General features: G+C 39.5%; 1 protein-coding gene and 1 long non-coding RNA gene across 11 annotated transcripts in view; one reads left to right on the forward strand and one right to left on the reverse strand.

Annotated features, from left to right (window-relative positions):
- The first annotated feature begins 992 nt into the window (after positions 1-992).
- Positions 993-25775, forward strand: LOC125322939. The gene is made up of 4 exons (XR_007202299.1): positions 993-1054; positions 10376-10463; positions 25067-25100; positions 25620-25775. It is a non-coding gene; the product is annotated as an uncharacterized LOC125322939 (long non-coding RNA).
- Positions 2153-27723, reverse strand: part of LTBP1 (latent transforming growth factor beta binding protein 1) — a 192512-nt gene continuing 166941 nt past the window's right edge. For 9 of the 10 annotated variants that reach the window (XM_048297347.1, XM_048297345.1, XM_048297344.1 and 6 more), the window contains 8 exons: positions 25277-25459; positions 23882-23968; positions 21418-21546; positions 19956-20096; positions 17458-17628; positions 7873-7995; positions 4444-4593; positions 2153-3184 (listed from right to left, as the gene is read on the reverse strand). In XM_048297347.1, coding sequence (XP_048153304.1) covers positions 3015-3184; positions 4444-4593; positions 7873-7995; positions 17458-17628; positions 19956-20096; positions 21418-21546; positions 23882-23968; positions 25277-25459 — 1154 coding nt within the window. In that variant the 3' untranslated portion in view covers positions 2153-3014. The remainder of the gene's footprint in view (positions 3185-4443; positions 4594-7872; positions 7996-17457; positions 17629-19955; positions 20097-21417; positions 21547-23881; positions 23969-25276; positions 25460-27723) is intronic. The other variant, XM_048297346.1, reaches the window with a different exon arrangement.

Here is a 27723-nt window from a genome sequence, read left to right on the forward strand (position 1 = left end):
GCTCCAGAGGCTGAATTTAACTTAATTCCTTCAATTGTGGTTCCTTTGTCAAAGCATTTCTGAAGGCCTGGAGCCAGGCAATGTGGAATACTAAGCACTGGGACGTAAGTGGGATTTAGGCTGCTTGGTCTACTTTTGGCTCCCTGCATGTGTTTTAAGGCATATTAGAGGTACAAAGAGGTAGAAGGGAAAGGCACGAGCACGCACAAAGTCTGCTGCCTGCTTACACAGTGTCTGTGATTGATAGAAGCGTAATGAGGACATGGCTACTGAACCAGCAGAATGTTTCAAACTTCATTCAGGACTTGGGTCATCTGCTGCCCTCTTGAATTAGGTAGGGGAGATGGAAGATGGCTGACACACCAAAATCTTTTTTGTGAATTGCTGCCAACAGAAACTGATGGTTTAGGTTTGCTGTGGGGGTTTGTTTTCTATGGAACCAGAGCCAGCATAAGCCATGACTCTGAACTTATTCGTAGCTTTCAACGCTGTGACCAATTTCAACCATGTCTATAAGGCAAACTAGATCAAAAGGCCAGCACAATCTGAGGTCTGCAAACTTTGATGAAGAGCTAGAGACAAATGACCCAACTAATCCTCCCTGCTGAGAGCATGGACATTTAACATGCCAAACATTTAGTTTGGCAGCAGTTGTGCCAATGCATCTGCATCTGTCAGCCTGTCCTGGCACTCACACCTGCAAATGGGTGCTACCTTTGTATGGATTGATGGAGTACTGGGATGCTGAAAATCTGAGGCTCGGGTGACAGCTGCAGTGGCAGCTTGGGGCCTAGGCTGTCTTACAGAGATGGACACAGCTGGTTTCTGAAGCAGAAGCAGGTCGGAGTCAGGAGAGCACTGTCTCGTCTATGAATTTTCATGGTGGCTGAAAGCAGCCCAGGGCTCATCCTGAACCCAGTGAAAGGTTGTAACTGTGACCTTGCTCTTTATTAAGATCATAGGATTAACCTTAAGCAGGACAACTAGGAGCTCTTTAGTTACAGCATTCACTAACAAGACTAGACCTTCCTTCCTTTTTCCTTAACCACAGCAGGTAAGCAAGAATTATTTTTTTGTGTGTGTGTAATTATAGACCAGCTCGAGTGTTTGTAATCTACCTCTTTTTGACTGGAAGAGTGACTGGCCCTCCACCCTCTCCTGCCTAATTCTAGAAAAGTCAAGAAAGTTGGGCACTTCATAAAGAATCTCCTCCCTAAAGATCCCTCTTCCCAGAGTTCTACTGAGAATGTTTTATTGCATTTTAACAGTATCTCCACTTGTCCTAGTGTCAGGTTCCAGCAGACAGAGAGAAGGGTCCTGGGAAGGAAATGCTTCTGCACAGTTACAGTCACATGGACTTTAGTAAGATCTACTGTAGGGTACAGAACTGAAAGGGATACAATTTATGATATTTGTAGTTCAGTGGCTGACCTGAATATTGGAAAATAAATTTTATTCAGAATCAAAACAATATTTCTTTTTTTGTTTTGGTGAAATGAGAAATAATAACCTAATTTTTTTGACAATTGGACTGAATTTGACTCACTTAAAAAAATCTCAAGTTATCCTTCTCCTTTTAATGCAGGGCAGGTCTCAAAGACACAGCAAAACATTTTATTTGAAAAATAGCAAAAGGACCTGTTTCAGGATTTCTGAAATAAACTCTTTCACCCTGGAAAAGGTCAAAGTGAAACATCTGTCAGTCTCCTAATCTCTTTCTCTCCTTCCACTGAAAAATAAGAGCTGATGGGAAAGTATAGTTCATCAAGAAAAGGAAATTCTCCCCCTTCTCTTCAGTATTTCTGAAAACCAGGCCATCATACTGTAGAGTCTTATTTGCAGATTCAGTGGGAAACGTGCCTAAACCAGGAAAGAAGAAAAATTCCATGGGAATCAGCTTCCAAGTCAAACAGTTTCTGTAGGTCTGTGTTTGAAATCTTCCCCCTGGAAGCCTAACTTCAGGCATTAACTAATTCAGATTCTGGTCTTATTAAAACAGCATGAGAAGGAAAGACCAGCCAGACAACTCCCTAAGACTGTTGTAATGTAAATTAAATCTAGTACTGTAAACACCTGAGGGTTGATTCTTGTAAAACAAACACAAAAAGAAAATGAAGGAGGGGGAAAAGAAGCCACAATAAGTAAATAGCGCTTTTTTTCTAAAAAAAGGTGATTTTATTGAGTTTTAATATACAGCTTTAATATGTTAGGGTAATCATACAAGATCTCTCTTGTGTTCAATTTACACATTACAATAGAGATGTGAGCTAAAATCTTTTCGTTTAATGTACAAAAGGAATCCAATGTTGTCCACTAGCAGCTTTGAACTTGGCAAGAAAGGTTCTAAAGACTTTAAGTGCAGTAACAACCATACAGGATACAAAATGAATATAAGGACTTTTCGCCAAGGTATATAAACATTTGAAAACAAATGGTGCCTGCTCCACAGGGCAGACAACTAGCAAATTAAAAAAAAGTCACTGACCAATGTTCCAGAGAAGGAGGAGCATCACCCTGTGTAACAGTTCTTACAAAATGGACTAAGAATATCTGTATCATAGAATTTGTACTGATCAGAAAAAAAAGGTCTGAAAAGAAACAGTAGACAAGGAAATGAACAATCAAAAAAATGACATAGTAATATAAAACATTTCCATCACTATTTAAATGCCAAATTAATCAAGCAATAGTAAAAAAAAAATCCAAAACAAAACAAAAAAACCAAAGCTCTTCTGTTTAAAATAACAGCACTGTTTTTGATTATTTTCAAAGATTTTTTTTTTATGAACACACTATATACTTGATTGTTTCTTTCATACAGAGCAATGTGTACATTTGGTCTGTCACTTCAGTGAAGCTGATACACAACCAACCCATCACGTCTCACCTTTGACACATTTTAACCCTTTTCTCCCCTTTCGTTTGCTACTCTGGTGCCTTCTCAAGTTAAATACTTTCCTTCCTTTTCTTTATACAGTGCAGAGTATATGGGCTTAGGATATGGAGATTTTCCTCTACTCCAGTTCACTATCTAGTTCTGAGTTCAGTGGTGTGCAGTAGTTTGGCTTGTCTGAAGGCACGTACCCAGGGAGACACAAACACTTGTACGACCCTTCCGTGTTGATGCATTTGGCATTCTTGCAGAGAGACATCCTGTTGTTCAGCTCGTTGCACTCATTCACATCTGCAAAAAGGAGGTATCAAAAGACATGTACTTAAGTCTGGTGTGTAGGTAATACTCATTTATTTCCAGCATTGTTAGGACTAGAACAATCTGTACAAATGCCCTGAGAACTTTATTTTCAGTTCCAATTGGGTGGAATTAGGCTGGGTCAAAAGCTCTAAAAGTTGAATTGGGAAGAGGTAGAAGTTATCATAGGAAATCAATAGGGTATTAAAAGGCTTTGAAGAGTTAGATTACCAAGTCCAAACTCAGTCTAGCTGCACAACAAAATTAAGCAACAACTTAGAGGTGTTTATCTGATGACTGAAAAGTGACTTTTAAGAAAGAAGCGCGAAGTTCTTAGCATAATATCTGCACTTTACACAACTGAATACCTTAGGAGCTGCTGGTGTTGTCAACTGAATAGTCATGAAGAGCAAACTACCTGCACTCAACATCATGCAGCATTGGCTTGACATACACAGCAGCTACATCTTGGCTAAGGAGGCCAGCTTGCCATAAAGTCCTGAAGACTACAAGGTGCATAGGCTTGTCATAGAGCTGGGAGATCTCAGCTGTGTGTCATGAAGCATAATGCTAAACAAGGTTAGTGCAGACCTTAAACTGAAATAATCACTATTTTTACTAGGCTTCTACACTGAGGGGTAGTTGTTTTGCTTCATCTTCTCACTGACACTTGCTGTTCCCATGTTCATTTGTTTTAATTGAAGATACAGATGTCATGGTTAGTAAATATGCAGATTTACTAGTTTGAGAGTGAGAGAAATAGCTGAGTCTGTTGACTGTTGAAATCATTGAAAACCAGGGGCCAAACTTCACCAGGTGGTTATCTGCATATTTAGGCAATCACTCTCAATCCACTCTAAAAATCCACTCCTAAAATCACTCTTCTGCTCTGCATCCAGTTCCATCCTCCTAGCTTACCAAAGCCTTTGAAAAACGTTTGGTCTGTATATTAAGAGTTAAATTCTTGATATAAGTTTAAGCTTCATTCTACCAATATGTGTCCGTTCACCTCTACTCTCTTAACTGAACACACCTGCAATGACCAAGATGAACTGAGGAACACCAAGATATTTTTGTAACAATAATTACTGGCTTTTGCAGTGAGTAAGACAAAGCTGGCATCTTTAATACAATTCAGGTGATCATCTCTATCTAACCCCTTTGTTCGAGGCCTCCTTAGGTCAAGTGACTGAGTAAACTGACAAGCTAACAGGACATAACAGGTGATGTAACAGGTGATATGCTATCCTCACCAACACAAGTCATTTTGGCCATGTCCAGGTGATAACCATCAAAGCAGTCACAGGTGTAGCCCTCCTGGACTCTTACACATCGGCCGTTTTCACATCCATTCAGAATACCACATTCCTCTGCTTGTAGCTCCTCAAAGCTGTTCAGGAAACCTGGGAGGAGAAAGAATTACAAACAAGTAAGTTACAAAGCTATTGAATCAGTATACCCAAATATATAGTGAGAGTCTGAAATTCTCTCAGAAGTTTGCTGGAATGTGACTTTGCAGAAAATAGGTCAGCCCTAGCAGAGCTGTACCATCTGGAGTTTTAAATGTACCAGAAAAGTGCTGTGATATGTTTCAAGATGGAAACTAAATAACTTGGTTAACTCTTAAGTTTTAGTTTGTGTTAAAAATCTGTGATTTTTTTTGTAGTAATGGAAACTCCATAATTTCATTGTTTATTTTTTTAAAGAGTAAGTTGGTGTTTTCTAAATAGCGCCTTTTATTTCAATTGTTACGTGTATCAGCCTTTAAGGAAACAAGTGGTTGTGCAATCTGGGATAAAACTTTCTTAAAACTATTCTAGAAAAATAAGGTGTGTGTGTGTGTAGAGGGGTAAGAGATGCATTATAATTTATCCAGAAGAAAACATATTAAAAAAAAAAATCAATCCCAGCTGCCAAAAGGAAAATAAGAAGAAATCAAGAGACTGCTTTCCTGTTGTGGTTTTTTGTTAACAACCCTTTGGCTTGTGCTTCAGTGACTGGTGCCAGTACAAATACCCATAATCTACCGATTGCTTCTTGTCATAATTCTAGATGGTGAGCAGTCAAAGCTCAAAGAGTTGAGCTTTTTAGTTTTTCACCTCTTACACAAAGAGCTGTCTTTGTATTCAGTGGTTTGTACAATGCTTTTTGTGCTCCTTGCCTTAGGGCTTTTGTGACAGTTATGCTTTTATATATAAGGAAGGATTTATACTTACAAAGTTATTTTACATTTTTACATGTTCAGAGATTGTGTCTAGGACTGAACAACTCCTGTAGGTTCTAAGGTTTTTTTCACTAGCTTCCTGCTCATGGAGCAGTGATGTAACAGGACTGCAGATGGCAGCCCATCACATCAAAAAGACTTCTGTGGAAAAAGCTGAGACTATTTGAGTCATAAGTTTAACAGCACAATGAATATATAGAGGGGAATTGGAGCTGGAGCGTAATAGAGTAGGATGTATCTCCCCATCTGTCCTGTAACAGGTAGTAGCTCCACCAACAAGCCATCAACTTATTGAAAAACTGTTTACTGATTAATTGCAACAGCTGTGATACATGTATTTGCTAAGCTACTAGGAATATGATTTTCTCCCTTCCTTATGTTTCTTTCTCTTGTCTTTTCTTATTTACTCCACCCTGTCTTGGTCCTTGAGGCCTTCTTTTCTATTGACCTGCTTTTTCCTTTTCTATTCTGCCCTTTCCATATCATCCTCCATTTAACTTCCATGCTGCCATTTCCACTCCCCCTCTTTTGACTACAAATATTGTTCCCCTATCCTGGATTTTCTAGCATGGTGGGCTTCTCAGTAAGGGTCAAGCTGGTCAGTAATACACTGAGTAGATTCTGGAGACACTGAACACGTAACGTGAAGTAAGTATTTGCTGACGGATGTCACATCTCAAGAACATACATAATACACAGGATGTGTACAAGTGTGTATTAAATGGGAAACACTGCAGTCTTTTTCACGAGCCTTGTAAATCACTTATCAGTGCAATAGTATTGAAGATATTGAGCACTGTCATGATGTAGGTAACCAAGTTTCATTACTTGCTAGAGTCTTCTGACAGAGCTTGCAGAGGGCTCAGGAGAGACCTTTAAACTAAAGACTTTTTATAATTTAGGAAACAGTGCCAAGAAAGGGAAAGGTGTCTCCCCAAATATACAGATATTTTTAAAATAAAGACAAGACATAATTATTAGACATATAGTTTATATGCAGGTATATACGCATGTGAATAAACATATGTACACTCCCTCTCTCCATCATAAATACAGTATGTTGTAATTTTAACTAGCTAAAACTGAAATATTTATCACTTACAGCAAGTTCTACTCCACAAAATATACTCTACTTCAAACTACTTCAAAACAGCTTGATGGGACCTGTATTGTAATTCTAAGGCATGTATTTGCTTCTGTAGAAACTGATTGCATAGTGACAAATATTACACTGAAGGTACATGGCCCGGCCATGGGATGGGACGTACTGTTGTATTCCTCACACAACCTGCAGCAGGATTGTGATCTTGAAGTCTCTAATGCCCTAAACAGGATGCCCCATCTGATTCAGCGATACGATGGGAGCAAGAGCCACGAGCTCTTAAGCCTCTGTCTCTAAGAGGTTGGAACTAGATGATCTTTAAGGTCCCTTCCCACTGAAGACATTCTATGAAGTGGTCTCAGCTGTGGATTCAAAACTTTCCACATTTCATAGTATTTATTTACCACTAAGTTATATACCTTGTGAAATGCTTCTTTCCAGATTAACAGTACATTAACATTGCTTAGCCATCATCCTTCTGGGTTTTTCCTTGTGTAACCAGTAGTTTTCAGCTGTGTGACACTTCAGTTAAACATCAACACTCAGTAACACTGACTGGGGAAGAGCATAGTGGCAACGTGCAGGCCATATATATGTAAAGCACAAGAAGTTACCAGCTCCTTCTGATACTTCCACTTTCCTTCTCTAAAACTGTGATAAAATATTCTGGACCTGTACAGGGTGCCTGATTTTGAGGAAGATGCTGAAATCTGCAAGCATTCCTCTCCCACAAGTCTTAACAGTGAGCTGGGCCAGACCCAACATAAAGGGCCCTGATATTCCTCAGGCACAACCAAGATGCCGTGTACAATCCCTCACACCCTGCCTGGCAGGCCATAGCATCCAGCCTGAAGTCCATACATACGTGTATTCTTTGATCACACCATGCTGTACATTTTCTCTGTTGAGAAAGAATGACTTGCATGCTCTCATTTCACCCATACAAGTTCTGCTGGGAAATCACGGAAGGATGAATTTTTTTTTTTCCTTTAAAATTAAACACACTCTGGAGAAATCTGTCCAATGCTCCAAAGGAAAATCAATTTGTGAGAAGGAAAATTGGCAATCCTTTTGACCTTGAGCTGTAAAAGTGTTGGTAAACACAAATTTAGTACACTTGGCACAAACTGTTTCACTAGATTAAAAATTAATTGTACTCCAAGCCCAACTGGACTCTCATACAAACCTGGCTCTTGAACTGGAACACCTGACTGCAAGGTAGTGTCATAGGAATAACTAAAACATAAACAGGCCACATTATCCAGAAGCAAAGAGAAGAATGAAACCAGCTACAGGAAAACAACTGAAGTTAAAATCTCATTTCCAGTCTTTTATATTACAGAGAATCCCACTTACGGTCTTCAACAAAGTATGGATTAGTTTCTGGAGTGTAGTGCTCCTCGAAGTCAACTAAAGCATCCTGTCCATATGGCCGCCGAGATCCTGGAACAGGAATGTTGCACAGCTGGGCGTAATCCTCTGAGGGGGGAAAGAAAATAAGATATAAAAGTAAACACACTTGTTAACACAGGCTGCATTACATTAGTCCCAGTGAGCTGTGGTTCATATTTGCTGGAAATAAACTTATCTTCCTAGAAACACCATAAATCTGCAGAAAACAAAATTTCCAGAAAGCATTCTCTCTTCAAGAAGAATGTCATTAAAATGTTAATGAGCCAAATATATACTATTAAGTCATAATAGGGATAACACCAGGGATAGATTTGAGTCAATAACTGTACAAAAAGTTATAGGTCAGGTTCTTGTGGTCTGCATGGGAAGCAAGAGCAGAGGGATGCTGTGTATCCCACTGCTAATGCACTTCTCTCCATGGCTATCTCTGTTTACAGTCCTCATTCTGTGGAACAAAAGCTATCCCAGACCATCATGGCTGCTAGCAGAAGCCTCCCCAAAGGAAGGAAATTGGGGCAGGTACAGCCAGTATTTCTGGCACTATCAGCCGACCTGCAGAAATCAGAGTGAAAAATACTTTTAAAATAGCCCACACTTATCTACAAACTGTATCTTCAACCCACAGGCTTAAAATTATGAGTGCTGTTCAAAGTTTCCTTGGTTGTGAAACTCAAAGGGCATGGGAAAACACACAGGAGAAATAGTTACATCTTATTTTGTGCCTGTAATAGCCAGACTACACAAGCTGAGACAAAAGCAACTCTTCATTTTAGGTGTCAGAATCCATGTTTGAACTGCTTATGCAGAGTTTGATTCTTTTATAAATCAAAAATTGTGTCAACTCTGTTTCCACTACCCTTTACTAAAACACATACAATACAACTGATTTGAAAACAGAAATATTGTTAAAATACAGCAACCCAGGTTCTCCTTTACTGTTCCTATAGTCTATTTAGCATCTGGTTCTGTGAAGATTGCCTGGTGTTCTGAGAATCAGGCAGAGAAAGGACAGGAAAGAAAAACCACCAAAAGAGAGGGAGGAAAAAAAGCCCTCCCTAAGCAGATACAAAATCCAAGAATTGCAGATGGTTACAGAGCCAGAAACCTCATGCTGTGTAGAACTGTCCCAGACAGCAAATAGTTGGGTAAGTCCAGACTGCCTCTAGACAGTGCAGAGCACAGCCCCACTTGCTGTCCAGCACTGTAATTTTATTTTTACAGGTAGTATCTCCTCCACCTGGAACGATTTTATTTTGTACTGAAAAAAACCCAAAGTGTTCAAAAAGTCTGTTTGAATTCTATGGTCAACAACTCGGCCCTCTGAGAGCACAAGACGTTGCAGTACAGGCAAAGCGTGTCCGTGCACATCCAGAGCTGCCATGGCTGCCAGTCCAAGTCTGCAGTATGAACTCCCCAGAGAATTTACAAATTATTGTAAATCTCATCACATTCTGCTGCAAGACTGAAGTGGTTTCCTTTGAGGTATGTCCTCCAAAATATATTTATATACAGTAATAATATTCAAGCAACACTCTCCTCTCCCAGAGAACAAAGTACACTGCCCAAGAGGAACATCCCAGGGCACAGCAAACAAAGCCAGCATGGCAAAATAAATGACATATAGAAAATGCTACTTACATCCCTGACTGCACAGCTTCCCACTGAGATACTGTGATAATGAGCATAGTTTTAAGAGCAGACATAGGACCAAAACCACCCCATTCTTTCTTCCCCACATCTAATCCCAGATTAACATCCATGCATGGGGACAGGTTATCATCTCAGAGGGACTCCTTCACTCATAGGTACACACAGGAAAGCTGTGGAGAATAGTAAAAGCACTTTCTCACAGATGCCCACAAATGTTCTTGGCAAAGGAAATCTGTGTTCTACCACAAAATACTAATTCATCTGGCTTGTGTGGAAGAAACCACCACATGAAAACAGTCAGTGAAAGGCAAAGGGATAAGACAAGCAGGTCTTAGGGATCACTGCCTCTTCCACATGAATGTGATGTGACGGGAAGGACTGAACAGAACCTGGACATTGGCTTCCCAGATTACTCAGTGCTAATTTTCCATTAGTGATACTGGTAGTATAAACCATGTTTTAGTTCTGAAGGAAGCAGTTGGAACTTCTGAAAATCTGTAGACCTGGAACTCTCATGTACATGAGAGTTGCGTAGTTTGACAATTGTGCAAGACTATTTTATACTGCATGTTTGCCAATGAAAAGTTGTTTAATATCTAAAAAAGACTGAAGAAATGTTGACAATAGAAACTTGTTTCCTGCCCCACTGGTCCGTCGAAAATCAAGTTCTGAATGTCTGCATTTTTAGGTCTTATACCTATAATTACCTATAATACTCTCTTAATACTGTATGTTCTGTTTAGCCGTCCAAGTAGTGTAGACTGAATCTCTTGTCTTTTATAATGTGTTGATTCAGTCACTAGGTGCTCAGGCAATAAACCTAAGGGGAGAAACAGCAACTCACCTAAGAAACCAACAGTAGAAATTCAGGACCAATAACAGTGGTAAGTTATTCTGGTAAGTTATTTGTTTCACCTTTCTCAACTTGCTTTCTCCTTTTTTTTTCTTTTTCTTTTTTTTTCTCCCACAGGGAAGAAAAATGTGGCCAGAGGGTACAAAGACTGAAAGGTGTACAGGGGGCCACATTCTGGAAAGATCATGAGAACTGGTGTTTTGAAATAAGGTAGACTTGAGACTTGGATCCCTGACAGAAACGAACCCATCAGAATGCCCCTGTGGAGGACAGAACAAGTTACAGCAATGACACTTTCTGTTGTTTTAAACTTTTTCCCTTGCTATGCTATGTTCCTACAGTTCAATTTAAGATAATGTATTTTGGATCACTATGATGTGTGCTGGTCCCAGTCTTCTAGGGGAGGGAACTAAATGAACAGAGTGCTGTAAGATTTGTGGGTGAAAGCATGACTGGTGCACAGAAACTTGCAGGTAAGTATTCATATGGAAGAACAGCATGAAATTGCCCTGGGGAGATGGCAACAGGAGACAGAGATCAAGAAGGCAGTGAAGGGGTAGAGACCGAGACAGAATGTGGAACTACCCCTGAATGACAGAAACATTTTAGTTGTCACAGAAATTAATGCTCACTTTGAAAAGAATCTTTCAAGTAAAGTTGAAAGAAATTTTTCTATAATTCACAATGAATGAAGAAACCTTTTTCTATATTGGTTTGTTTTTCCTGCTCACTCATCTCCTGGCTGTGATCAGGGACAATACAACTACAGTTCAAGAGGAAAAAAAGTACTTTGTTTTTAATATAGTTTAGTCTACATTGGTCCATGTGTTTCTAAGTTTTCTTCATAGCTTGCAAATGAAGCATAGAGACAGCTTGTTGTATAACTAAGGGTGGCTATTATAAAAGGAATCTGATGTATGCTTCCAAAAATGTAAAGGACACTTTTAAAGTCAGATGTATTGCATATTAAACAAGTGTTAGGGGATTACATCTAGACACACATGTGTACTGGCACAGATGTTAGCTGTAATTGGTGACGAAAACTCGGCTGACAGAGACAACACAATATAATGGGATGGACTGACTGGCTTTTAGGTGCTTGTTAGCAAAAACGCAGCTGCGTAAATGTGCATTTGATTTGCATATATAGCTGTAACTGAGCAAGCCCATGTGGCCCTTACTTGTACCCAGAGGCCTAAAAATCCTAAATTCTCCAGTCAGAAACATAATTTCACAATTCATTTATTTAAAGCAAAATATTATACAAAAAGCTTTTCCTGACACAACCATGAAACAACTACACCACAGCCAGTCCAGCTCCTGCCCATAAAGAAAGCTTTATTTCTGTTCCAGCTCTTCAGAACTGTCACTATCACACAGACATACAAAAGAAGCCAAAACTAAGAAACCAAGCCAGATCCATCAAATTATTTAAGATTGCAACAGTTTCACCAGAGGTTCTGGACATCAGTCTAAATTGGTTAAGTTTATGCTGTCTCAGGAAATTGCATCATCTGTGAACCAAAGCTAGAGGTATTTCTGCTCTGTATTTAGATTGTGCTATTTGACAATTTAGATAATTTCATTGACATTGCCCATGGATAGATGCTAAGGTTTGCAGTGAATAGCATTCACATCTATCCTACAACTTAAAGGTAAGGACATCAGTCTTAAAGGTTATTTTTCATTAGTTAAAAAGGATGTTCATATCCTCTCATGGACATACTCTAAATGAAATCCCTGAAAAAGATTCACAGTGGATGTAAAGCTCTTCCTAAACTGAAATAATTACCAAATTGATTATCTCAATACCTCTTGGTACTGACCTTTTGTTCCTCTACTAATGCTGCTCAAGTTTCCTAAAATTACCTTCCCTCTCCTTTTGCTCCAAATAGATAGTTAAAAGTTGTAGTAGAAGTCAGGTTGTTTCTGACAATTTTGCACATGGCTTCTGACTCCTTGCTGATTTCAACGTACACTCGGAATGTGAGGTTCTGTGAGAAAAACCCTTTAGCCAAAGCAATTCTGCATGTCTCTCCTAACCTTCAGAAAAAGCACTGAAAATCTCCATGAACAGAAATGAAATCAGCCAAAAATCTACACAGCCAAACACAAGAATTTGAATATTCAAGGCCCAATCAGTGCAATATTTTAAGCCCAGAGGACACAATCCATTTGACCAGAGGACTAACCACAAAGGAGGCACACTGCCATCCATGAGAAAATGATCTCCAGAAATGAATCCAGTGCCTGCTGATCTTTACCATCTCGAAAGGACAGATGAAAACTCATCCTTTACACACATGGGTTTTCCCTGTACTTCCAGATCCTCATGAGTGACATTAGCCAGAACTTAAAGGGAACACAGTGTTCTCATAATATGGAAGCTCAGCCCAGAACTAGCTCATAATGTTTACAAAGGATACACAGAGTTCCTTTGCAACAAAAATGCAATCCAAACAATCTGTTCTGCCAGAAATGGGCAGAATTCAACTCCATGTAGGCATTACTGAGGGTCTACATTAGAATTAGTTATTCACTGTCGATTTTTAGTCCATGAAAAGACATAACCACTTCTAAGATAGAATCTCATCGTAAAGCACGTATCTCAGATAGGTCAGGGGAATATATTGCTCAGGGTGCTAATTTAGCTTTCCTGATGGAAGAAGAAACTGGCAGGACCAGCACTGATGTGGGTTTCTGTATAAAAAACATGATATGAAATTGTCCAAGAGAAATCCTACGTTATACAACACCCCAGGTGATTCACACTACTCTCAGTGTTCCCTTAGCATGGGCTTTGCAAATGCTAAGGTGGAAGATAAACTTCAAATACAACATGAACAGCAGTTCTAATACCACAGAATATGCGAAGTATCTACTGACTGGAGATCCACCATTGTCTTTTCTGCTGTGGTTCCATAAAATCCCACAAAGTAATAGAATTTAAAACTTAGAATAGAAAATGTATTTATAAGGATACACAAATAAGCAGGCTGATAAACTGAATGCTGGTGCCTTTTACAGTTGCTTAAGGATGTGTTCATGACATTGCCTTAGCACTCACACCAACAAAAAGGTCTAAGTTATATATGTAGGAATGTACCCCCACTCTCAATAGTTATTAAAACATCTGCTAAAGCTGCAGAGTCCCAGACCTACCTCACCCTGTTTTTCTATATGAAAGCTTCTCCAGGCAGCCAGCTACAGAAGAGAAAGTACCCTCCTTAACTGACTGACATCTTTGTTTCAGAGGCTCCTCATACCACCTTACCACCATGTTAAGGTGTTACTGAAGCAAAAGTGGTACTGCACTACAATAACCTCAAAAAGATCATTTTACAAATACAAAAATAGGCAGTCTCTGTAAATTAAATGCTAACCCCAGCACACCACCTTACTCAATGTTTTCTAGCTGTTAGTTCTATCTCCTCCCTTCAAATTTCGTGTAACCATACACCTTGTCTAAAATCCACTTCAGTACCATAAGGGTCTCCCAGGAGCTTCTGGAGTCTCAGAAGGTTTATAGTTCAGGTCCTACATGTTCAAGTTATCTTGAGGCTTTATTTTAGATTTCAGATTTTTTCAGTCTGGGCCAGTTGCTCTGTTTTCTGGCATGGAGGCTTTGACCCAGCTGCTAAACCTATTGGTGCCTGTTCTGCTACCTGCTACTAGACCATGGACTCTGGATGGAGAGAGATGGGCTGTTAGGCACTAACAGTAAATTGACCAAGGAAGCAGAACTTCTGAAGACACGTCATCCAATGTGTACTTTTTTGGGTAGGTGCAATGAAGAAAGGATGTTTTGCTATTGTTATCTAAACCAAAAGTATCCAATTTTCTAATTTTCTTCAGCTGGTCAATTACTAGAGATTGCCAATGACAAACCTCAGTAACACAGAAGTTTTTAAAGAATAATTACTAAACTGTTATTACTGTTCTTTGGGCAAGTACAGATTAATGCCACCATGAGCTCAGAGAGGTTACACCTCAGTAGCTGACATTTTGGTACTGGATGCAACCTGTGAAAGTTTTTGTCTGCAATATGATATCCTAAGATTATAATGTTAGAACCAATGTAATTGAAAACAATTACATCCCTTGTTTGCATGAGTCAGATGTACTCAAGCATTGCACTACAGTACATTTGCAGTGTTGTGATCAGGACTTTGAACTAATATTTTGAGTTTGTTCCTCAATGTTGTCATCAAAATCATCATCTGTCTTACTACTACTGTTAAGGTGCTGCTGTTGAGTTGCAATATCAACAAGTGCTACTTATTTTTGTTTCAGTCTCTGAATGTTTGGAGTCATTTCAGCGGGGTTTGTTTAACTAAGCACTGATTAGTAATTTTTAGAAATTGTAGCAACCATGTAAGTTCTGTTTTCACGCTGATTTAAGATTGTATTTATTTTTGCTTAATATGGATAAATTCTTACAAAAATGCTCTATCTTCCCACAGGTTTTATGCTGGTTCCTACTTGAACGGGATATTTAAATTTTGTAATGAAAAATGGAAGCACTTTAAAAACAAGTTGGGTTACAAAAGCTAGAGGTTATTTTTATTAAAGCATTAATATCTTTAGAAGGGACTTGCAAAGTATCACTTATGGTGGTAGGCCTGTACTTCCTTCTTTCTAAGGGTGCTGACTAGATCTTCAAATACAATGGGAACATAAACAAAGTAAAAGGAAACCACAGATCTATCCTATGATCCAAGCCATGTCATGGTGATAGTCTTGTGGTGATAATGCTTTTCACACTGCCAGGTCTTCTTTAACATGTGCTACAAGTCTCCAGAAAGCCCCTAACTGGGGAAATAAGCAAACACCTTCAGTGGTAAACCCAGCCAACACAATACCTAAGTATTTAAAAATGGAGAAATTCCAGGTTCCCCAGCCAGGACTTGAACCTGTGACCTGCTGGCCTGGAGGTGTGAAAGCACTCTCTTGAGCCAATGATATCACTTTAAGTGCTACAGACTTAAGACATGTCAAATGAATCATTTATTCAGTTCAGTCAGCTTTAAATTTTTCTTGGTAAACATTCCTGAACGCAGAGAAAGGCTTCCAGGTTTCTGTGTGGGTGAGTGCACATGTGTGTGAGGACAAATGAGCACATACCATCTCCGCTAAGAAATGTGAGCTGGTATGTTTATTCTGACATAATAAACATTCAATATGCTTTTATTTTTAGCTATGTTCCAATCTATAAGGATAATTTAAAATATTTAGGATCAAAGTATGCCTCATACTTTCAGTTAAAGCAGATATCTCTCAATGCAAATGAAACATTACATAAAAGTTATCTCATGTCTGGAGGGAGAAAGATTTTATTATCCAACGTAATGCTCTTCAGCTTTGACTAAGGATCATCCAACCGATGTTTAGGATGTTATCCATTGGGAACCTCCATGTAATTTTTTTAATGAATTTCCCTATTTTCTTCATACAGCTAGTGGGGATTTGCATCCCACTGTTGGCACAGGATTGAGGCTCCAGAATCCTGTGTTCTTAATGATCAGAATACGTCTAATATTTTCAGACTGAAATTGTTCCAATTCTTCCTCATATCAGCACTTTCATTTAATTAAAAAGTTCCTGGGAATTCTGCATAATTGTGCTGTAGTGGAGAGTCTTAGAATTTGCAGCCTTTGTTCTGCATCTATGTTTGGAATTTTTCATCTTCCCTTGTGAGGCAGGTTCTCTTCCCCTGACTATGTTGGTGGTCCTTCTCTCTTCCTTTGCAGATTTATCCTGCTTTAATTGTAACTAGCTAGAAATCTCCAGAAGTAAATCTTGTACCTAACTGAACTCCCTCTAACAGGAACAGCTTTTCCTCCCTCTCTCAGGATTGCATGCTTGCACGACACACATGGGTCACTCTCACCATGCAATGAACTTTGTACAAAGCAAAACTCCTTTAATCTGCTCCATCTTTCCACCTGAGGAGTTGCAGGTCACAGCAATGATTCTTGCTATTAGCTATTGCCCTGTATATTTCTTACTATTACATTTCTTCCATTGCATTTGTTATTCTAGCAGTTTTGATGCCCTCATATAAGATTTGTTCTGACAAAGACATTTCAGAGATTTCCGTATCTTATAAATCAAGCTGCTGTCATGCCCTGTTTTTCTTCTTCAGTCTCTTTCTGGGGTAAGCATCAGCCAGCAGTTACTCCAGCCAACATCATCAAAATCAGGTGTTTTTTTTTCAGTTGCTGCATTTCCAAAGCAAACTCAAACAAGTAAAGATATCTAAGAACAGGTTCAGGGACATTGCAAGTAAACTATAAAAGCATAAAACCCAAGCAGACAGAAACAACCACATTGATGCTTCACTGAGCTTCTCTGTGTAGTTTTTTAATTCCTGTTTTTTTGCTACAAGTAAAACATGTATTGCTTTAGCCATAACATTATCATTGGAGTAACACAGGCCCAAGAGAAAATCCAGGAAATGTGCACAGTAAAATGCTTTACCAGTGCAGGATGGTATTCCTACATGGGAAGACATGTTACTGAAAGACACATAGTAAGAAAGCCACATCCAAACCAGGCATTGGAATAGTTTATACAAGGGGGAAGAAGTTAGTATTGTACCAGACTGTGTATACCAGGGCTGATGTATCTCAGGCAGAGCATGACATATACCCATGCTGCTTCCCCTGGCCCCTTCTCCAGTCCCCAGAAATAAATCTGTGTGTCAATGACACTTCTCTCTGTATCCATCTAGCTTTTGTAGTCACCACAAATAGCACCTTCACCTGAAATGTCATGGAACAGCATCTGATTTCCAGACACGTAAACAAAATATAGTATTTTAAAAATACGACTGTCAGCTTTCTTTTTAACACTAAATTATATTCCGTGGAAATTCTTCAGTCCTTATTGGTAACCCATTTCCCTTAACTTGAGGGGCTAGGGGTTTTTTGTTCTTATGTTATTGGCCAGGTACAAATGCAAGGGATTAAAGTGATGAAGTATTTCAGATTTCGTTCCAAGAGCCGACACACACATCTCCTCACCTGACTCCTTCATGGGACACAGCGCGCACTGCATGCCCCAGGCTTCACCGTACAGGCAGCAGCACTCCGTGTACGTGGTCTGCTTTCCCACCAGTGGTCGACTACAGACAAAATCGTCACTTAGGTGCTGCCAGCAAAGGTCCTGGTAGACCTCAGCTTCTTCAGTTTGTTCTGATGGAGAAGACAGGATAAGGTAATAATCACAGCACTGTTATTTAAATAAGACACTGGCATACTGAAAAATTTTATTAACTTAGATTAGAAGAATAACTTAGCTTTACAGACTTCACTGAATACAAATTTAAGCTTAGAAGTCATGACTTTTTTAAGTGCCTGAGGTGGCTCATCACTTGAATGTTCAGCTTTGCAAAAATCTTGAAAGGTTCTGAGTTGTCACATTAGGCCAATTTAAAAGCACATTGGGTTGGACACCCAAGAAATAAATCTTTCTAAATCATAGTCATTGCTGAACACTTAACACTGATTCAGCTCGGCTCCCATGGAAGTTAACAGAGCTTGACAAAAACCAGCTTTGGGACAGAGGTGAATGTTTGGAGAACTCCATCCACATAATGGATCTTTAAAAGTTGTTATTTTGCTTTTCTTATATTGCTGTCAATGGCATCTGAACGAACTTTTACAACTAGGGCAGAGCTGAACAAAAAATTTTACATGGGCTCCCTGGGAGACTGGACAAATACTTGGAAGAGAGAGTCCCATTAACTAAACAGACAAACTACATCAGTCTCAGGAAATCCCCTGAGCTGAAAATAGCTGGAGGCTGAGAGAGTGCTGGGGAGGGTGAAGAGAAGTATTGTTTATCTGCCCTCCTGGTCTCTAATCATCCACTTACAGCTATTGTTAGAGACAGAATACTGCTGTGAACTACTGTCACATTCTTAGGAACATTAACAAAAATCTGTATTTTTGTCAAGGCTGGAATATTTCAGAGGCATAATAGTTTCAACACAGATTTCAGAAGAAACCATTCCCAGTTGCAGCAAGTTCTGATCACTGCTGATTGGAAGGAGAGGAACTGTAAACTTAGTCTTCTACTTGGAATGTAAAAATCTCAGTACAATTGTTTTGTGAAGACATCTGCAAGGTTTTGATTTTGTTCCAACACAGAGTGAAAAATAAGTGTTGTCACAAACCAAGGTTCTGTTTTGTCTGTGCATTTCTATTTATGTTCTATCTATTCTTCTATTGTCTGTGCATTTTTACATTATGCATGGGTGAGTACGGAACTGAAACCTTTCTCAAGAGTAAAACTGAGTTCTGAAAGCATGAAGGTGATCACCATTTAGATACCTATTCTAAGAGCTTGCCAGAACACGCAGTGAAAAGCAGCAGTGGGTCTCTGCAACAAACTCCAAACTCTGCTGGCAGCAAAGGAACCAGCCTGCCCCTTTCCCCTCTGCGTGAGGGGGACATTGCCAGTAGCAGTACAAGGCTTGAGTGCTTTGTGCTGGCCAAGATGATCATTGCCGTGTCAGCCCGAATGCCTCACGACAGAAGACCCTTTGGGCCCTTGTATTCTTTTCACATCTGAGACGAACCAAAAGGACAATCCTGCTCTTGGTTTGTTTAACTGAAGATTGAACAACAGAAATGCTGTGGTTCTTTCACAGTTCCAGGCAACAGGATGACCACATTACTCCTCAAAAGTATCAGCCTTATAACTTGGAGTGGCTAAAGCACACATTCAGTCTATATTCCTATTTACTTTCATAGAAGCATCTCAGGAAAATTCACTGCAAGTTGCAGGAACCAGAGGTCTGGATTTATGGTTATACAGTGCCAGCATTAAATCAAACCCATTGTAACAATTTTTTTGAAGACATGAGTGGCATAGACAAAGCTGTGCACACTGCATAATGCTCTGGATTTCTGAGACATTTCTAAGAATTTCATAATATCTAACATTTTTTTCTGAAATCAGTGTCTTCTGAAATTAAAATAACACACAAAAACATTACTTTAACTGTGATGTTGAAGCCCGCAGCTTGAAACTGTGAGCTCAATGCACCTTCAATGTTAATCAATTGAAAGCACACATACAATTTTAGCTATTTTCTCCTATATCCTGTCATTCCTGTTTTTATTTTACTTTGGTAGAACTGAATCTTGAGACTTAGCCTGCAGCCAAACCCCAGCCTTACTGAGACAGCAAGCGGGCTGTGCCTCATTACCTACAAGGCTGGACAAGGCAGATGCAGAGCTGGTGAACTGGCTGAAGACTCCTCAGCCCGAGCCTAATCTCACAATACTTCCAGCAATATCCTGTCTGTATAGGCAAAGTGGAAACTGTGGAGTTCTACATCTCAATGCCTTCTGGATCAACAGACGATGGTCCAAGCATTGCCTTCCAAAATCCTCCAGAAGAGCAGGCTCATCCAAGGATGACCCAGTCTCAGCTTAGACTTCAGGTCTGTAGCCATGTCAGCAGCACCTCGTAGAGGTGTACTCACTTCAGTAATATGTATAACGGATCATACCACTCGAATCTGCTGGTCTGATGCATCGCTTTTCTGTTGCGTCCAAAACCATTGGGTGTGTACAGAAACAGTTGTAAGATCCTTCTGTGTTTATGCACTGGCCATCAATACAGCTGTTTGGGTCCTGACATTCATCCGTGTCTTTAAAATGGAAGGAAATGTATCAAGGAGAGCCAGCACAAAGTATTTGCATTGTGTTAATCTATGTTTATATTTTCCTATGTTAGGAGCAGACTTCCCTGCATGCCTTCTGTTAAGTACCACAAATACCCATTGCTGGCAACAAAATCCTGTCTGTGCTCAAGGAGAAGTTCAGACATCTGAAGGATGCTAACATCTGATCCTCAAGTATTAGGGAGCTAGTAGGGAGGAGTACTAGGGAGGATGAGGAGGCTTGCTGGGGGGGGTTGGAGTGCCAGCATAGCTGTCACTGCTTCCCACATTCGTCTCCCTTTAGGACAGTACCAGCGGGCATTAGAGGTGGGCATACTCTTAGTGATTCTTCATGAGCTTGTCAGAAGAAGGGATCACCTTACGTAGCCATGGCAATTATATTTCTTAGTTTGTCTTGGAAAGCAAAAGCTGAAATATAGCTCAAAGGGAAGAGCAGGCCATTTCAGATAAATTACATTTAATCAGCAAAAATCCCACCCTTTGTAAAGAACAATCATAGAATCCCAAGGTGAAAGGCTCTCTTACTGCAGTTGCAAAAATTACTTCCTTTCATTATGCTATTCTGCACATTATACATAGTTCTCTGCTTACAAAGCAAAAGCCAGGGTCATAGTCCTGAGTAATTTTCAGTTGAATACCAGAACCAAAGGAGTACAAGGTTGTGCAGGCTAAAATGAGCTTATCAATGACCTCAACTGTAATTTCACATTGCATATTAACTCCTTGTGGAAAATGTCTGTCCTTGAAACAAAACAAAAAATAATCTGTGTTAATTTGATTTAATATAGTAAACCCAGAACACTTACCCAATGAAAGGTGAGCTTCAACATACAGGTTTTCACTGCTCACCCCACATACAAAGAACAGAAGGCTAAATTGTACCTTGGCAGAGTGAAGCAGCAGTGTGCATGTAAGGAGGGAGCCCCCTCTGATCACTTTGTGCTGCCTGCATTAAGGCTGGCACCAGCTCTTGACTATGCGCTCAAAGGAGCACAAAGGGCTGCTGGAGATGCAAACTCCTGGGAGTAATTTACTGTAAAAGGAGGAAAATAAAGCAAACCCTGCTCTACATGCCACAGCTATGTCATCCAGAATTGCTGCTCAGCCAAGCAGAAGGAAGGGAAATGACCCAATGCATCTCACAAAGCTGCTACAGGAGTTCAGAGGCCCAGTGTTTCTCCCCTTACTGGGAATGCCACAGTTCTGATGGGAATCCTGCTGTACAAGTCTGCTTCTTTTGCCCATCTGCATACCATTATAGTGACAAGACCACTTTAAATAAACTTACCAAAGCACTGGAGCTTAACAGGGTCATAGTATGTGCCTTGTTTGCAGTAGCACTCATAACCTGGCTGTGTATTCAAACAGAAGCCATTTTTACAGATTTCTTGTCCAAAGAGTTGACATTCATCAGCATCTGGGGAGAAAACATTAAAGGCTGTGTTACCATTGTTACTAAGATGCCACATAGAGAAGAAAGATGGAATAAATCCTACACACTTCTCTGTTCAAGCAAACTTCAGTTTAAACAGAAAGTCCCAGGAGCACAGATATCCACAGGAAAAAAACAAAACCCTCAGACAACTGGTGTGGAAGAGGCAATGTAGCCAGAATGGAAAAGGAAGACTTGGTGGACTGTTACTTCCCCTTGTCAGAATTAAGTCCCGTGGCACAGAGAGACTGCAATAATCTGCTGTTTCCCTTTCTTTCCTTTGGTATCACATTGCTCTTGGCTGCAAGCAAAACAGATGAACAATATGGCCTGTATTTTCCCACATAATTTGCTTTACTGAAAGGTATTCCCACCATGGATCTAATTTAAGCACACCACCTGATTACAAGACTAACTAAGCAGCTATGCTTATGGATGGATTCTGTGACTGCTCTTCTCTTTGCATAGAGTTTGGTGACTCTGCTGTGCACAGCAGGAAGTTTTCCTATCTGCACTGCTCATGGCTTTGTTTTTCAAAGCACAGCTTCAGTGCAGCCTTCCCCCACATAGGACCAACTGTGTCAGTTGCCGAACACAGGGCGGCAAACACTATAGAAGTAGTGATGGCTGACAGAGAGAATCTACCACACTTTCAAATGAGGCTAAATGTTTTCAGGGAGGTTTCACAGAAAATATATGCCAGCTCATATATAGCTTTTCACAGTTGTACGCATTTTTTCCCAGTCTTGTATTTATGTATTTGTTACTGTTGGAATTCTATTCACTTCCTTTTTTCCAGCCTACTTTTCATTTGCTAAACCTACTTAGAATATTCTGTTAAAGCTAGGTTGGTAGTAAAAATGGCAATAAAAAGCACAACTTAAAGTAGGTCATTCTTCTCTCAATACCAATTGTTTTAATCCACTGTATTCTATATATTTACTCCCCATTTATTCTGGGGCAACACAGATTTTATCCCAAAGCTGTAATTTCCAGCTATACAGTAGTTTTAAAGGTGAATCATTCCTTTTTCCAGAAGAACTGGAAGATCTAGAAAACAATTTATTTTCACAGCCACTCTTCCAGCCACTTAGTGGCTATAAACATTAAATATTTTGACTGTTTAGCAGCAAGAACAATGCAAAGATTAATAAGAAATGTCATGTACACATCTGTCTTTTTCCTGTGGAACATGGATTTGTGTCTGGAGAAAAATGGGAAAGCCTGGAAGCAAAGCCAAGGAAGGCTAGCAGGCTATTCACTTCTGACAGATAATTCCAATAAGAAAACAGGAATTGCTCTTACAAGCAAAAGCTTGTGGAGAAAAGCAACAGTAACATTGAAGTTAGTGTAACAGAGAAAGATCACATTACGAAAACAGCACATTAGTAAAAGTTATTTATCTATTTAGTGTTTGTCCTTTGTGGCATTCCTAAGGTTTTACAACATAAATTTACTGAAAACAGAAAAAGCCTTACTATGGCAGGGATTTGTGGAAGATACTTCCAGATGAACTATTTCCACATTTCAGTATTTATAGCAGCTAGAGATATTATCTACCCTGAGGTAGCACAAAACAACACAGATTTTATCTGAGACGCATTTGGACATGCTGTACACACAGCAACTTCCAAACCCCCACTGTGAATATACACAGAAATCTTAGATCTGCAAAGATAAACAACACCCTCAAACAATCCCTGAACAAAAATACTCTCAGAGACTTTAAGATGAGCTCTGTGACAGTCTTACAAATTATTAATATTGATGGCTACTTCTGAAACCTGAAAAGAAATTTTGCTGATCTCACTTTTCCTTTTTGGTGATGCCAGGTCCCTCCCACCAACATCCTCCAACTTCTATGACACTGATTCCTCTACTACCACTGAACTACCACCAGTAATTATTCCATGAAGTTCTGTAATGAAAATATCATTGCTGAACTTCTCTTCAGTTTTTATATTCATTCTCCCTTAGAGGCCAAATGTTTAACAGAACTCTCTCCTCTCTTCCAACTCCCCATACATATATTTACAAATTTAAACTGGCATTGTATTCCATATGTAAACGAGTATTTGTGGTTTGTGGTCTCAGCACCTATTCTCACAGCAGAAATTAAACCAGAATATTACAGAGACTGTGTAATTGACATTCTTAACAATCTGTAAAATGATGCTTTTCAGTAATGTTTCATACTACAAACTGTTTTTATCACCTAATAAAATTTGAATTAGTATGTTTACATTCCTGGCTCACATTTCTAGTCAATCAAGTACCAGAACTTCTGAAATAATTAAATTTAATACATGTCAGTACTGACCTTTGTAATTCTGAGCAAGAAGCCCGTAAGATGATTCTCCAGAGGGAATGAAACCTTTTCCTTCAGGACACAAATCAGTAAATTCAGCTGGGAGAGAGAGAAAACAAAAAATTATGTTGTTAAGAAAAAAGTATTCACATACGTAGTGTTACATGTGTTTCAGGGTATTTTGAGATATCTGCCTTATTTGCATCTATCAGGCAATCATACACACCTTTAGCTTAATGGGGGATGTTAAATGCCACAGCCTGACTTTCCCCTGCTCTCAGTTTGCAGAGCTAGCTTTCACAAACCTAGCTAGGGTGCCCACAGCATCACAGAGCTCCAGGCAAACTAATTTTTCTTGCTCTTTGGCAGGAGAATGTAGTCCTTACTACGTTTCATGGTGCACTGCAGTTATAACAATACCGGTAGCCAAATTATCTTAATTAAAGCTAGCATGGGCCTCTCTGAGCTATGCTGCAAGCTGTAATCTAGGCATACCCCGACTGAGATACAAACCCCTGTCCACATTCTTCAGTCCTCATACAGGAAAAACACTAATTGACTGCAACAGGAGAACATGGTGTGCATTACAGAGAGAAATTATTTCAAGTGTCTTGGAGACTATACAAAATCAAACTTATCCAAGCAGAGAGGCCCCTTTTTCATTATGCATTTCATTTCAGTTTCACCAATTATAAGGTACAGTTAAAACAGGAATTAAACGTGATGATGTATTTGTGTGAAAAGTAATCTTTAGCATTTAATCTCAGAAAGTTCACACGTGTTCTCTCTTATGTGATTTTTTCCATCTGGATTCTGAATTTCAGCCATTTATGTTTATGTTTCAAGTACTATTTTCAAAATTTGTGACAAATATCACATGGCTATGTTTGTCTAATTTAATACTTAGAGGTTAAACAATGGTCTACAGACAACATTATTAACTGAATTGTTCAGTAAGTTGCAAAATGTAAAACTAATGTCATAATATATATCAGTAAGTTGCAGTGCTGTAGAAATAGTGTTACAAAAAATAGCTGCAGACTTTAAAATGTTGTCATGGTTACCTTTGTTTTCCAGCTTGTGGAAAAAATCTAACATGTTACCATAGCATCTGGAAAAAGCTTTTGTGAGAATCCATATTTGCTTAAAATCAGTTGGAGCTAACATTATTCAGTAACAGGCTCTTTTTAACCCTAGGGCAACTGCACAGAAGCCAATGGATTTACACCAGGTATGAATTATTCTTACCACTCTTTCCTCTGTGGAGGGCTCCTATGGATAAGTCATGACTCAATACTACAGAATATGGGATTCAATGGGCAAGCCTTCTCTAAAGGCAAAGCACACTCTGTTAACATAAACACAATGCTTCAAAAGCTTGCAAAGGGACAGAAGGCCTCCTCTTACCACTTCCAATGACAGGACATGGGAAGATTTCACAGTTATCACCCCAACCAGCACCCAAGGTACAGCAGCATTCTTGTTTGGTTACATTGGATGTAAGCACGTTGTCACAGAAATTAGCATCATTCAGATTGTAGTAGCACTCCTTCTTTCCATCTTCCTGTTGATCAACCTCTACTGGCAATTCTAAGGCAGAAAAGAAAACATAAACCACACAAGATGACACATGAAATTAGTCACTTTTACAGGAGATCAGAAGAGTAGAGAAGAAAATGGTTAACTACAAATTTGGTTGAATATTTAGAATGAATGATGACAGTTGATAACTTTCCTTTCACTTTTTCAGACCTGTTCTCCAACTTGACCATAAAAGGATTCCTCCAATTTGCACTTCTATCATTTTCAAGCAATGCATGAAGCACCTGCTCTCATGTTCCGCTATCTAACGGCCATGCCCAGCTATTGACACGATGCTCTTCACATATGAATCCAAAAGTTCTTCATAGAGGTAAGCAAACATTACAACCTCCTTTTTTCAGATAAAGGAGCTAAGGCATGAAATGTAAAGACCCAATTTTCAAAAGAATGAGCATTTACAGCCCCCTTTTATTTCTCTGGTAAAAAAGCATGCTACATATTCGAATATAATGCCCTTTATGATTTTTGCAAAAGTAACTTACTGACTCCATGGTAAGCAGAGGAATATAATGCAGATGTCAAGTTAACTGACTCTGTGTTTTACTTTAAAATAGGCATCCAGCCAAGAAGGCAAATTTATTGCCTTAAGCACTGACTGGGTCCTCTCACAATATTTATATGGACTGGAGGCAAAATAGTCTGTCCCATAGATCCAATAAAAGACCGTATTAATAGTCAAAGATCTTTCAAAAGCAAGGCACTCCTAAAGTACACCAAAAAGTGATTTTGAAAAGAAATAGCTATTTAAAGCTTCTGTGTTCACAGAACTCTGTGTACGTAACATTTCACTTCACAAAAATTATCATCAAGGGCTCAGAAGTGCGAACTAACACATAAAATTGTTATTCACACTTGACCAATATGGGAAACTTTTCGCAGGCCATCAGTAAAGTAACCAAGTTCCGAATCTACATGCGCCCACATTTATTAATCAAACCCAAAACTTTATTAAGGAACTTGAGATAGATAAATCTTGAGGCAACTAGTTAACTTCATTTTTATCTAGAGAAATTCTTTATGCTTGGTACTTAACAAATGTTTAACTCACAAGAAACCTATTAAAATTATTGCATGTTGGCTGATTTTTCGTTCTTCCGAGATTTCATTAATTTCTGTCCAGGCTCTTGTACAATAAGCCAGCCTTGAGACATTTCTCAAGAAATACAGCTATTGAAGCAGGAACCAGACCCTCTATTTTATAGTGTGACAGTGCATTTCAAGATGCTACTGCAGCAAATGTTGGTTTCATGGTGCAGTAGGAAAACTGTAACTGAGTTGCTACCACAGAGACATGGTGGGATGACTTGCACAGCTGGAGCACTGCAAAGGATGGTTCTAAACTCTTGGGAAGGGATAGGCAAGGGAAGACAGGTGGTGGAGTAGCCCTGTGTGTTAGGAAGGGTCTCAACTGTCTGGAGATGAACAATGATGACAATAGGGTTGAGTGCTTATGGGTAAGAATCAGGAGCACGGCCAACAAGGCAGGTATCCTGGTGGGAGTCTGTTATAGAGCACCCAGCCAGGATGGAGAGGCAGATGAAATATTCTGGAAGCAGTTGGGACAAGTCTTGCAATCCCTGGCCCTTATTGTTCTGGCAGACTTCAGCATATCAGACGTCTGCTAGAAATACAAGACAGCAGAGGGGAAGCAGTCTAGGAGATTCGTGGAGTGTGTGAAGAGAACTTCCTGACATACCTGGTGAGGAAGCCACCAGGGGAGGTGCCCCACCAGACTTGCTGTTTGTGAACAGAGAAGGGCTGGCGAGTGATGTGATGGTCAGAGGATGTCTTGGGCAAAGCTATTAGAAAATTATAGTGATTGCGATTCTTCAAAAGTAAGGAGGGGTGCCAGTAGATCTGCCACCTTGGACTTCCAGAGGGCAGACTTTCACCTCTTTAGGTGACTGGTTGAGAGACTCCCTAAGGCAGCAGTCCTGAAGGGCAAAAGAGCCTAGGATGGCTGGATGTACTTTAAGAAGAAAATCTTAAATGTGCAAAGGCAAGCCACCCCTATGTGCTGAAAGATGAGACACGAGGGAAGATAACCAGCCTGCCTGAACAGACTGCTTTGGCTGGAACTTGGGAAAAAAAAAGAATCACCTTTGAAACAAAAGGCAAGGAGGACTATGAGAATGTCAGGTCGTGCAGAGAGAAAATTAGAACAGCTCATGACCAACTAGAATTTAATCTAGCTACTTCTGTTAAAGACAACAAAACATGTTTTTACAAATCCTTTACTGGATGCAGGGAAA

The sequence above is a fragment of the Corvus hawaiiensis genome, chromosome 3, assembly GCF_020740725.1.
Source record: "Corvus hawaiiensis isolate bCorHaw1 chromosome 3, bCorHaw1.pri.cur, whole genome shotgun sequence".
Taxonomy (NCBI): domain Eukaryota; kingdom Metazoa; phylum Chordata; class Aves; order Passeriformes; family Corvidae; genus Corvus; species Corvus hawaiiensis.